The 13,565-nt window shown below is 39.9% G+C and overlaps 1 protein-coding gene across 1 annotated transcript; it reads right to left on the bottom strand.

Annotated features, from left to right (window-relative positions):
* Window positions 1-614: 614 nt before the first annotated feature.
* Window positions 615-7,796, bottom strand: TTR (transthyretin). Its single transcript, XM_056138218.1, has 4 exons — window positions 7,635-7,796; window positions 6,616-6,746; window positions 4,283-4,418; window positions 615-867 (listed from the first exon to the last, which is right to left on the bottom strand). The coding sequence occupies exons 1-4, from the start codon at window positions 7,701-7,703 to the stop codon at window positions 760-762; spliced, it is 444 nt and encodes a 147-aa protein (XP_055994193.1). The 5' UTR covers window positions 7,704-7,796; the 3' UTR covers window positions 615-759.
* Window positions 7,797-13,565: the final 5,769 nt, after the last annotated feature.

Raw genomic sequence — 13,565 nt, 5'->3', positions numbered from 1 at the left:
GTCTCTACTGTCCTTGGGTATTAGTCTCATATTATGATATTTTATATTCCACAAATGAAGGCAATCATTCTATGTCTGTCCCTTTCTTTCTGACTCATTTCACTTAGCGTGATACTCTCCATGTTCTGTTCTGGGAATATATAGTAAAATGGTTTTTATTGAAAGAAATTTAGAGAAGTATGAAGGCAGAGATAGAGGGATATGTGTTTAAGGGAGAACACAAGCTTCACCAGAGTAGAAAAAGCAGAGAATGGATTTGGGGAGATAGTTATAAACAATTTCTGCAAATTGTCTTGAGGTTTCTCTGCATAAAAGCTTATCTGGGTATAGTCATAGGGAAAGCTTGGGCACTTGGTGATCCTTTCGTATTCTTCTCAGGACCTTCAGCTCCTCCTCTAGCTACTCCTTTTCTGAAGGGTCCACCTTTTCTGGCTACACATTTCATGTAACATGTACTTAGCTTGAAAGAATTAGAAATTTGGATTTTCCTGGAGTTCTGACCTGCACTTTATAGAGTTCCTTTGTGTCTGTGTAATTTTTTTTGAGTGTACAATGAAGGGAATAGACAAAAAAAAAAAACAAAGAAAAAACACAAAACAACTGTTCCAATGAAATGTAGTGCTTTAATAGGAATGTTTTATTGTCTTTGCCCAAGTCTCTAAAATAGCTTATAAAGTGGAAACACTGCTTTAATAAAAATGGAATACTATTGGGTACATGAAATCCCACCCAACCCCTGGAGCTCATTGCAGGAGTCCCTCATTCCTTGGGGTCACTGACAAGGGCCGTGGTGGAGTAAGAGTAAGGGCTGAGCAGGGCGGCGATGGTGTAGCGGCGCTTGCCAGAGTCGTTGGCTGTGAACACCACCTAGGAGAGAACACAGACCAGATGGTTTCTACTGTGGTCAATGGGGAGAGTCCTGCCAGGAGGCCATTGGCTATCTAGACAGATCCATTCCTTTGATTTTATTTCATTTTGGAGCCACAGTGAAATGGCACACCTTTTGAACACAAGGTGAAAAAATCCAACTGAGCTAGTGTGCCAGACCATTAGAACCTCACCCTATTCTTCACCCCTGTGCATAAGCAAGGGCGCCCTAGCCTGGCTGAGCGAGAGCTTGGACTCCCTAAAAGCTCTTGTCAGATCCTTGGTTTAGGAAAAGGAAGGACTATTGTGGAAACTGGCATAGAATTGCTGAAGCTACTTCCTGTTCACCCTGTGCAAACACAGAATCCTGGAATCTACAAGAACCTTGAGAGCCCATTTTTGCATTTTATGGAAAAGCAGACAAGACCTGTGAATTAGAGATTTTGCCCCAAATGCAAATCATGAAGGAGTCTGGTGAGCTCCTCTCTCCAATCTCAAAAGATTTTTCTCCTATTATTTCTTTGCTGCTTCTTCCCTGAGGATCAAGTATATTTTTATGTATGTAACAAGCAGTGACATAAGTAAAAGCATTTTCAGGTTCTATTTACAACACAAACAGAATGTGGGAGTTCAGGTGGGAATTCTGAACATACACACATATATGGAGCTCACTGAAGCTATATAATTGGGCCAAGTGTCCTTCAGAATGTTCCAGTTGATCAGTCCTGTGACAATTGAGTAGAACTTCTGAGACTCAGGACTGGGATAGTCTAGGTAGCCAGAATAAGGCTGATGGGGTGATGGGGAGACATTTTTTTATTAGGAGAGAAAAGGAGGACAGTGAATCAAAGATTGATTTGTGTGTGTGTGTGTGTGTGTGTGTGTGTGTGTGTGTGTGTGTGTGTGTGACTCTTATTTGGCCATATCCAGCTGTGTTCAGGGCTTACGTCTGGTTCTGTGCTCAGGGACCACTCCTGGCAGTGCTCAGGGGCACCTACCTGGTCGTCCTGTGTATTATCTCTCCAACCCTTGGTTTAAGTTTTTTTTTTGTATGCAGACCCCAGATTGAGCTTTGAACATCACCTGGATAAATGTATTTTGTTCCAACTATGGGAAAAGGAACCTTGATGACTTGGGGACAGGAGACAAAAGATCTTTCTGAACCAGATTAAAACAAAATATTGCACTAGAGTAAGAGGAGGTGAGAATCAGAATTACTGACAAGGCTCCCTGAAGGGAGAAGCCATAGCTTAGAAGCCATTTTATATATATATATATATATATATATATATATATATATATATATCTTGGAGTAACATTGACTTTCAGTGCCTCCTGAATGTACCTAAGAAAAGACTAATATTTTCAAAAGAATTTTTGTGACAAGTCTAACATGGTCACTTGAGTCATTGGCCCAAGAGGAGATTGATGAATGCTGGAGGATGAAACATTCTGGAATGTCCTTGTCAGAGAAAGTGGGAGGGCAGAGATTCCTGGGTGAGCCTTTCTGAAAGGAGAAAGGCCCCGACACTTGTGCATCCCCACGCGTTTCCTATACTCTTTCACGGCCTGTCTAATATGCCTACACTAGTCCCTTTCCTTCTATTCTGAGGGCAGGGCTGTATTTCACTTCAGATCCTCCCTCTGGGATCTCAATACATCAATGGTCTTGATTTTTTGAAAAAAGTTTGTTGAATACTCCTAAAAAAGTGAATAGCAGGAGGAAAACAATAACCGCTGAATAAGAAACATGGGTGGTACAGCAGTGAAATCTTCTCTGAAACTAAAACACAGACAGTGGGACAGGGAAGCTGGTTTGATGCTCTCGCAGAGACTGCGACTAGATGCCTGTGGTCGGTGCACTCTAGCCCCTGTGGGACCCAGCTGGACCTAGTGTCTTGCAGGTGGGATGTGGAATCACTGAGGCACACTCAACCGGAGATGCAGCTCCTTTATGACCCAGAGGTCCCAGAAGTCCTGCAGATCTAATGGTTTCCCTGACGACACTGCTTACTGAAACAACCATTTTATATCAATTGAAAGTCCCACCCATGACTAAGCCAGAGAGAATGGTTCTTTCAAGATGAGCTATTTTAGATGTAATTAGTTGATCTTTAACTCTGACCAGCTTGCCTGCATTCTATTTCCACCAGAGCCATCTGCTTCAAATGACAGAATTGCAGATGAAGAGGAAGTGGCGGGTTTAGGCCCATGTGAAACTTTGAGGTTCCTAATACCTCAGGAAGAATAGAATGTAAACTAAGGGTTAAAAATGTGACTTATTTTTATTATTTTTGTCTTGACTTTCTGCAGGAAAGGAGCTCATAATGGACACTAGACTGAGCTGAACGGTGCCGGGGGCCTCTTGTTAAATACCCCTGCTCTTCCTCACTAATTCTGTGTCTGGAACAACATATAAGTGTACATGCCACACTTTGTTCATCTGGAAAGTGAAAACAATAATGGGACTGCTCTCGATGGGTTGTTTATAAGGATTAGATAATATAAATATAGAGGGGCCAGAGTGATAGTACAGTGTGTAGGGTTCTTGCCTTGTATGGGACAGATCTGGGTTTGATCCCCAGCACCCCATATGGTCTTTCAAATACCCTCATGAATAATTCCTGAGTGCATAGCCAGGAGTTACCCCTGAGCATCTGTGGGTGTGCTCCCCAATTTAAATATAGAAAACATAAATATGTTTGTATGTTTCAAGTTTGATATCTCTCTCTCTCTCTTATCATCTACATCTACAAATATAAGTGTTTACTTTGTTTCAGTACAGGGATCAATATCTCATTATCAGGTCTCATAATCTAGAATGCACTACAACATAATGCCTGGCTGATATACTTATTATATTGTGCTCACATATAATTAATTAACTCATTAATCCTTATGTATTTTGGGGGGTACATCCAGCAGTACGCAGGATTTACTTCCTAGCTCTGCTTTTAGGATCATGCGTGGTGGGTTCAGAGGACCATTGTCCTATAGCTCTGATGCTATCATTTTTATTTGTATAGATTCACTACCATCAGTTCTGGGGACCATCAGGGCTCGGATGGTGCTGGGTGGGGGCGTGTAGTGCTAGAGATTGCACTCGGGGCATGCACATGCACATGCTAGGAGCTTCCATTTGATTATCCCACATCTCTCCCTATTCCTATTTCTTTCTTAAATAAACGTTTGTATTCAGTGAATAATATCTATGTAAAGAGTATTATGTAAAATTGGATTATATTTCTAACTTAGGAAAAAGAAATTGCTATTCCAAATTTTTCTGATTTCTGACTATAGTCATGGGAAAGAAACCTGTACTAATCCAGGTTTCCTTCTGATGTCCCATGGAATGTGAAGGACAAACTGGGGCACTGAAAACAAACAAAAGCAAATCCAGTGGCCATATACTTACCTCCACGTATTCATGGAATGGGGAAATGCCAAGTGCCTTCCAGTAGGTTTTGGTGTCTAATTCTACTTTGTAGATACCTTCTACAAATTTCTCATCAGTTGTGAGCCCATGGAGTTCTCCAAATTCACTGGTTTTCCTAGAAAATGCAAAAGAATCATGTTCTTGGAATTCCTGCTTAAATTATACATTAATAACTAATGGAATGATGATGAGTTGAGGCAGCACACACATACAAATACACCCCTGCATACACACACCCCTATATACCTTCAAGCTTGTGTATGTGTGTGTGTGTGCATAGGTGTGTGTGTATTTTTTTCCTTTCTCAACTAAGTCAAGCAAGAGATAATTCTAGCAGTTGACTGAAAATAATGGGAAAATTGTTAGAATGTCCACTGTAGGTATTTTTTTTCCAAGAAGAATAAGATCCAGGTATAATTTCCCAATGTTTTGTTGTGACTCAGGGTTGGTTGGTTAACTCTTGTGCCAGAAGTCTCTGTGATCCTGAATTTCCCTACTGTAGCAGGTTTGTGTGACTCTGCCACTCCATGGCTTGAGGGTACTTTGAGGAGTGGTATCATTTGTACAGACATTGATTGAGGCTCTCAGAATACCACATCTCACTCTGCCATCTTTTATATATTTAATCTCTTTACTAACTCTTGGCCAACAGCAAAGCAGTCAACTTTCTAATTAAAAAAAAACTTTTTATTTCCATTTAAGTATCTGCTCAAATGTTGATATTAGAAGTTTCTCTCTTTTAGACTACAAACATTGAGACAAATTTTTAAAAAATTGCATCAGACCATACTCTTCTCAACTTCTTTTTCAGAAAGAAAATACTGAATTTCTTTGGTTGGTCTTATCACAAGAAAAAAGGTTCACACAATCATCTAATCATCCAAACACCACTCTCTGTTTGGTGTTCATTCTGCCTATCGCTTAGACTCTTTTTTCCACTACTCTCCACTTTGTGCTTGGTATTTTATCTCAATATAAGTGAATCACAAACAAAACCTCAATCATGTGAGTTTACAGTAATTATAAACAACCACTCTTCTTGTGGTTTTTGGGATTCAGTGAAAACTGAGAGACATTCTCCTCCTGGGAGATGGCAGGTCTTCCCAATGTTGCTTGTTTGCCCTTTGGGTTTATTTAGGCTCACTAATAAGCATAAGAATATCTGTCTTCATAGATATTCCTGTGAGTGAAGGTGGAAAGCTTTGGGAAAGTTGTAAAACAGCCATTAGATGTAAGAAGTCATATTTTGCACCTCATGTTGGGTGATTGTGAGGCTGAGCTCCTTGGCTTTGTGTCTTGTACTTCTCTTTCCTTTCTAATTGAACCCCAGTCTTGAGGAGTTTCTAATCTAAAAGTACTTGTTAAACCAAGCCCTTAATTTTTCAGTATTCCAAATAAACTTGCCACTGCTGCCCCACAATTCTTTTCCACAGACAAGACAGTCCATCTTTTTAAACAATTCAAGAAAAGGGTTTTCAGCTTGAGTGCTGTGCAAGGGCTCCAGGGGATCTGAGCAGCTCCTAAAATTGCTTTTGCATCTTTTCAACTGATTTGCACTTCCTTCAAACTAGATTTGCACTTCTCTTGAGCCTGGAGCCAAGCTTTTTGGCTGAAGCTTTTTCCCTTCACCTTTTGAACCAGACCTTTAATAAGCTATTTTTAGGGAAGTCTCCCAGCAGTGCCTAGGAGGCTAGAGACCTACCCATAGTTTGATTCTTGGCCAGCTGATTCTACAGCTCAGTACTAGGACCTGAGGATGGGGTGCTGTGTGCCATGAATTGTCTGAGATTACTGAGGGTGGGGAATTCCAGGCTGTGCCTTGTCATGCTTGGGGACCGTATAGTGACAGAGATTGAGTAAGAGTCAGCTGTGTACATGGAATACACCTCAACCCTTCTGTTCCCTCTGACCCTTCATCACCTTCTTTTTTTAAATAAGAAATTAATTTAATTATTTTTGGAGGTGGGTGGTTTAGACAATGCTTGCACTCATCCTTGTACTATCTCTCAGGCCCTTATCACATTGTAGAAGTGGTCTGTGGTCCAAAAAGATGTTGAGTCATCTTAGGAGTATGGAAGATTCTGGCTCCTTCCCTCCAATATCTGCCCTAAATGATGCTCAGGTCTCCACTCATGCCCAGTTAAGTAAAACCAGAGGAGGGCCTCTTTTTTCAGGACCCACTTGGCCCCTATCCACATTTTTAATCTACCTGTAGGTTCTTTCACATGTTCTGGAAGCCTTTCTTCCTAATCATTGGAAGGTGAGTGGGAAGATAGTAGGAAGTCCCATGCCTGAGTGTAGTGGGAGCTTACCCAGAGGCGAACGGCTCCCAGGTCTCGTCAGCAGCCTTTTTGAACACTCTCACCGCCACATTGACTGCAGGGCTGCCTTGAACAGCATCTAGGACTTTGACCATCAGGGGACACTTGGACTGACCAGTGCCCTGGGCAAAGAAGGCAAGAGAAAAGTCAACAAAATTGGCAAGATCTTAACATCTATCTTCGCAGTGCTAGAAGTCTGGAACAAGGACGAAAGGGCATGTTAATCCCATGCTAACAAAGTAAGTGTTGGCAATTAATGAGCTTCTCTATTAAGCTTAACAGAGACATGATTGTTCCCAAAGCAAGAATGTTTTTTATTTGCCTGTGGACACACTGTAACCAACCGGAATATGTACAATGAATTTCAAGGGAGAAAACAGGCCCTGAGAGGCCAGTTTCTTTGTTAAACCTCTCCATTTGAGTAGAATTTCTGAAAAGACGCCATGTGCCAGAGAACCAGTTTCTACTGAGACCAGTTAAGTCAGTTGCTCCCTGAGTATTTTATTTTCTCCTGTTTGTGGGAAATAATGTCAAACCGCTTCATCATTATTTTATAGTATGAATAATTCTTCTAGGAGATTTAAAAACAAGTTGTCTGACTAGAACATTTTCTTTTAAGTCTTTCAAAAGTTAAGTAATAAATACATTTTGATTAGCTAAAGGAAAATGAATGATAAAAGCAAGCATTTATGAAAATTCTCTATCAATTGCTACCTAAATATGTCTTCATTTTTACCACCCAGCTAAGGAAATTGTGCTGGCCAGTGCAGGTAAGCCTTGTACCTCAAAGCCCTGGAGAGGTCTCAGAATCAAGTCCCCCACTCAGTCAGCACCACAGAACATCCTATTTTGAGGTTTGAATCAGTCAATCTTTTTTTTTCTTTAACAAAATGGGTGCTGGATACTCTTGCCCAACAAACAAAAATTGGTTGGCAACATGAAAAGAAGTCACTCCTAGTTTGTCTAGTCAGAAAATAGATGGAAGAGACTTCACAGAATCCAACACTCACCGTTGGGCCCGCCTCAGTTACGAACACCAGTCCTGCCAGGCAGAGGAGAAGAAGGCGATGGGAAGCCATGGTACCAAGAATGAGTGGGCTCTGAGATGGCTGCTCCCAGTGTGGGCCTTTCTTTTATACTCACTTCTCCCCAGTCCCACTACTGATCCCTGCCAGCCCGACTCCAAACCTGCTGATTCTGATTATTGACTTAGTCAACAAAAGGAGAATAAGTAACCCACACAAATATGAACCTTGCCTGGAGAGATTAGAGTGTCAGAACATTAGCTTTATGAAATATTCTAATTCCTTACAGGTCATTTGACCAGCTTGATGACCAAAACAAAACAATCAAAACAAAGCACAAATATTTTCCGTACTTGGCTGGAACATTCTTAGGAAATTACCCCCTACTCCGACCCCCGTTCCCCCCACCCTTGTCCTTCATTCTGTGCATGTTTTCTGTTTTCTATGCACTTTATCTGTCCTTTACGATGATGGATGAAAGTTGTAATAATTTATTTCCTGCCAAATGACAGTTGGCTGCACAGACCAAAATAAAGTGGATGAAAAAGTACCAGTGCATTAGATAAAGGCACATGAGTCAACACAGAAAAGCCCTTGACAGTTCCTTCATTTTAATAAAGCTTTTACTTTAGTCAAGCTCAGCCATTTGACAGCTCTGTTTAGTATGCAGTTTTCCTCATGATTTTTATATTTCTTGCAGAGAAGTTTCATCAGAGCCCAACAAATAATGACATATTTAATGTTGTTATTGATGTTTGAAATTTAGAGAACGAAATATTCATACTGCTTCTTCTGAATTCAAAATACAGAAGCAAGGCTATCCAGTTGACTTCCACATCTTAAGAATTAGTGCCAGAAAGACAGTATAGTGATTAAATCACTTGCCCTGAATGCAGCCAACTCTGTTTCTATCTGTGGCATAGCATATGGTTCCCTCTAGCATTCCAGGAATGATCCCTGAGCACAGAGTAAGCCTTGAGCACTGCAATTCATAATAAAAAATTCTGAAAGGAGATAGAGGTAATGGTGAGAAACAGAATCCATAGCAGTCTTTTACTTCTTACAACTAACAAATCAGGATTATAATTATTTGATGATTAATAGTTGGTCCATATCAAATTTTATATATGGATATAACACATGAGTTAACTATGATGCGATTTGACCTTATGGAGACAAATATATAGACAATATGGAGAAGAAAATAAAAAATTTTAGATCAATACATGACTAGATTGAGTCCACTTTGGAACACTGACAGCAGGGAGTAATTTCTATAGTTGACAGTCAGGTTTGAAGAAGTTCATAAAGAGATTATGAAGAATAAGTGTCTTCAGTCCATAGTGGCAAAGGTATGGAGGCATTCCAGGAATATGGAAACACATGGGAGACTGAGGAAAATGGGCTGGTTACAAAAAAGTAACAAATTCAGTGCAGAGAATTGTTCAGAATGGAGTCTTAAAACTTTAGACTCTGACTCTGAAGTACCGTTTGCAAAGGCTTTGATTTTGTAGTCAGAGGACCTTATTCACCCAATTTCTAGCTTTCGTTCCCAGCTTCCTGGATGACCTTCTCTGACTTATTGAATACCTTAGTTACTCAGCTTACTTACTGCAAAATAGAAATACCTATTTTTCTACTTCAAGTGATTATTCTAATAACTGAATTTAATGTCACATTAAAGCTTTTTGACAACCATTATTGTGGTACAAAATATAAATAGCTATAATGTAATTTGGCTCAACATCTGTTAAGGGAGAACATCTTTTCTCTAATATCTCTTATATCTTCATTCAGTATCCTTGTGCCTATTTTCTATTGTTCAGAACATGGATGGAGAACTTGTTTGATATGAATTCTGATTATTTTTATTTCCCAAGCCTTCCACTCATGAATCTTAGTGCACTTTTGGTTGAAACCCCAAACTCTCTCCTTTGTGTAGACATTAGGATCCGTCCTGTAGACACGATAGTCTTAGGCAGTCACCCACTCAAGTATTGCATGTTTCACCTGTGGAACATTCTTTAAAATTTTTGAAATAGTGGCGAAGTTAAAAGTTGAGGCACTGTAGCACTGTAGCACTGTCCTCCCATTGTTTATTAATTTGCTCCAGTGGGCACCAGTAACATCTCCATTGTGAGACTTGTTGTTACTGTTTTTGGCATATCAAATATGCCATGGGAGCTTACCAGGCTCTGCTGTGTGAGCAGGATATTCTCGGTAGCTTGCCAGGCTCTCCAATAGGGACGGAAGAATCAAACCTGCATCGGCCGCATGCAAGACAAACACCCGACCCGCTGTGCTAAGTTGAGGCATGTTGCATAAACATTTGCATTTCTGGCCTCTCTTGAGAAGTGAGGCAGGATGGTAGCACAGAGTCTGCATTCACACGGCATGGCAAATGATTATTGTTCATTTTCTTTTCTTTTCTTTCTTTCTTTCTTTCTTTCTTTCTTTCTTTCTTTCTTTCTTTCTTTCTTTCTATCTCCCTCCTTCCTTCCTTCCTTTCTTCCTGCTTGCTTTTTGGGTCACACTCGGCGATGCACAGGGGTTACTCCTGGCTCTGCACTCAGAAATTACTCCCGAAGGTGCTCAGGGGACCATATGGGATGCTGGGAATTGAACCCGTGTTGGCCACGTGCAAGGCAAATGCCCTACCTTCTGTACTATCACTCCAGCCCCATGTTGTTCATTTTCTAACTACCATCCTAGAAACCTCTGTCCCTCTGAGACTAGGTAACCTTTCTAGTGGCACTATTATGTTCCAACTTTTTTCCCTTTACACATTTCCTAATGAGGTTCTGTTTTCCTGAGCAGGATCATGCACTCACTGAGAGCACTCTAGAAGATTTAATATATTCATGTCGGTAGAGCCTGGCAAGATACCCGTGGCATATTCAATATTCCAAAGACAGTAACAATAATGGGTCTCTTTCCCCCGACCCTGAAAGAGCCTCCAATATGGCAGCGCTGGGAAAGATGAGTAAGGAGAGACTGTTAAAATCTCAGGACTCAGACGAATGGAGACGTTACTGGTGCCCACTCGAGTAAATTGATGAACAACAGGATGACAATGACAGTGACACATGTCCTATTTCTCTTATGTATGTTCCTGCCTGGCCTCTGGGATATTTCAGTTTGTCATTATTAGTCATCCTACAGTCATTTACATAGTGAATGATACCCAGCTTAATTCTTTTTCCCCAAATCCACTGCTTCTCCTTCCGTCCTTTCTCCTCCCCTCCTCCTCCTCCTCCTCCTCCTCCTCCTCCTCCTTCTTTTTTACCTCCTCCCCTCCTCCTCTTTCTTCTCTTCTTCCTTCTACTTCTTCTTCTGCTACTGGGCTCAGGGCGTACTTGTGACTCTGTGCTCAGGAATCACTTCTGGTGGGCTTGGGGATAAAGCCCAGGTCAGTACTGTGCTAAGTAAGTGCCTTACTCCTGGTACTATCTCTCCAGACTACAACATTTATCCACTTTGAATTATTCCTCTAGAGACAGTTTCTGAAATTCTTACCCTCCAGAACTTCCTTCTCTGACTTACTTTCACTGGTCTCAATATGCTCCAAATGGGATCAGGCAAGAAGTTGGAACACTGAGAAGCTACTTCCGTTTACAAAGAACTCCACTGGGAACAGTGCTCTGTAAGAGCTTACACTCGAGTAGCTGTGACCACCCACTGCTGCTTCATCATTTCACCACCCAGTGTATCTCTTGGTCACAATGACCCTAAGGTACTATATATTATTCATCATTGTAGAATAAAATGTGCTTTAATCATTATGAAATTTATTTTATATATTCAATTCTCCTGAGTTATATTGGTCATATAAAATAGTGAGGTATGAGTTGAAGAGGGCTTAAGGCACTTGTCCTTCCTGCAGCCAGCTGCAAGTCAATCCTGGCACTGCTTCTGATCTCCTGAGCACCATCTGGAGCATCACTTGAGCACAGAGCCAGGACTAACCCCCAGCACTTCCAGGTATGGTACCAAAACAAAACAAAAGTAGTTAAGATTTGATATATGCATATATTGTAAAGAAGATTCTTGCCATGTAATTAATGTCCATCTCATCCCATATGAATCTTTTCATGTAAGCGAACATAATTAAGTTCCACCCTCTTAACATATTGATGCTGTACATACAACCTCATCAATCTTATCTTATAAACAGAAATTTTGTGCCCTTTTACCTACTGCTGATTATGCCACTGCTCTTTTCCAGCATATGGCAATTACTTATCTAGTCTCTGTTTGTATGAGTTCACTTTTTATTTTTTTAATTTAAAAAAATTTATTATTATTATTTTTTTACTTTGGGGATACACCTGGTAATGTTCAGGGATTATTCCTGGCTCTGCACTCAAAAATCATCCCTAGCAGTGCTCCAGTACCATATGAGTGTATTTTTTTTAACATTCAATATGACTGTGATGCTATGCACTATTTTCACTAATTTTCTTATCCTTATTTCTTATTTCACTTGGCATAATATCCTCCTGGTTCATCAGGGTTGTTGCAAATGGCAGGATTTTCCATATCTTGGCTATTATAAATAATGCTGTTATGAATTTGGGAACACAGTAATCTGAGGTTCTTCCATATCCTGGTTTCATCTAATTTGGATAGACTTCTAGATGTGGGATTGATGGATCAGATGATTGTTCTATTGTTCATTGTTTGAAGACCCTGGGGAAGCACACCAGCTTACACTCTTATCTATATATACAAGAGTTCTCATTTTTCCACAACACTTGTCTCTTCTTTTTGAAAAAGCTCTCCTAACAAATGTGAGGTATAAGGTCACTAGGATCATTATTTATGAATTTTAACTTAAAAATAAGAACCTATATTTATACCATTTATAACTCATTAGTAGTTTGCACCATTCCTTCCTACTGACAACATTTAATAGTTAATTCTAAAATTCACTACATTAGCATGTCCTCCATGATTCATGCCCTTAGTCACTTTGATTTCCGTACTTTCTGAACTGTCATTGATTTGGAAATAATTAATAAAATTTTAATTTGAACAAGACTAGGAATTGAGATAAAATGAGGCAATTTAGAACACAGGAAGCATTTGAAATCTGATTATTGAATCAAAAACTTAGAGAGTTCCAGACTAATTTAAATATGAAAAGAAGAGAAAAATCTGGAGAGTTTTGGAGAACAAGTAAGACAGTTTGAAGTATCAGCAGACTTTTTGAGAAGTTTTGGATATGTTAGGTTGGAGAACAAGGCTGAACTAGGAAAGAAAGAGCCAGAGAGAAGGACACTCTATTCTTGGTCAAAGGAAAGCTTGTGTGGAACCATTGGCGATGGTAAATATAAGAAAGGTCCAATGTTTGTTGCCTAAGAGGCAATTTGTGAAGAGAGCTGGTTATAGGGATAAACAGACTCCCATAGATAAGAAAGTCTGCCTTTCTTGTGTTTATTTGCAGTTAGTGAAATCTCTTAGAAGGATGGTTAATGGGATCTGCCAGAATGGAATAATTAAGGCCAAAGGTCACCACATTCCTGGAGTCCTCAGTAGTTGTTATAGAGACAGACTCTGGAGTTGAGACAAGTAGCACTTGGTACCCAATGTCAGCAAACAAAAGGAGTGGCAGGGAGACTCACAGGAGACATTAATGTCTCTTCTCATTTGTATAGTTTCTCGTCATATTCTGACCCAGGAACCTAAATATTCAATTTAAATAAAAAAGCTAATTTCCTCACAATAGTAAACTACTATTCCAGAACATGCTCTGGTTAATGAGCAACCCAGAAACAACTCAGGCCTGCTCTTTAAGGTTCTGCTTTCTTCCTTAGAGTGGTTCAGTTTATAATTTAATTTGTCTTTTTAAAAACATCATAGATTTTTAAATTTTAGTTTATTTCTTTATTTGAGTATTTAGAGTCCTCCTTTGTC

This window comes from Sorex fumeus, unplaced genomic scaffold (assembly GCF_029834395.1).
Source record: "Sorex fumeus unplaced genomic scaffold, SorFum_2.1 ptg000128l, whole genome shotgun sequence".
Lineage (NCBI taxonomy): Eukaryota > Metazoa > Chordata > Mammalia > Eulipotyphla > Soricidae > Sorex > Sorex fumeus.
The sequence above is the reverse complement of the archived record's forward strand: the minus strand, read 5'-3'. Positions and strand labels throughout refer to the sequence as shown.

Coding starts and splice junctions, on each gene's coding strand:
- TTR (XM_056138218.1), bottom strand. CDS start 7,703: ATGGCTTCCCATCGCCTTCTTCTCCTCTGCCTGGCAGGACTGGTGTTC. Junction 4,419..6,615: donor TGGGAGCCGTTCGCCTCTGG/GTAAGCTCCCAC, acceptor TGCATTTTCTAG/GAAAACCAGTGAATTTGGAG. Junction 868..4,282: donor CATTCCATGAATACGTGGAG/GTAAGTATATGG, acceptor GTTCTCTCCTAG/GTGGTGTTCACAGCCAACGA.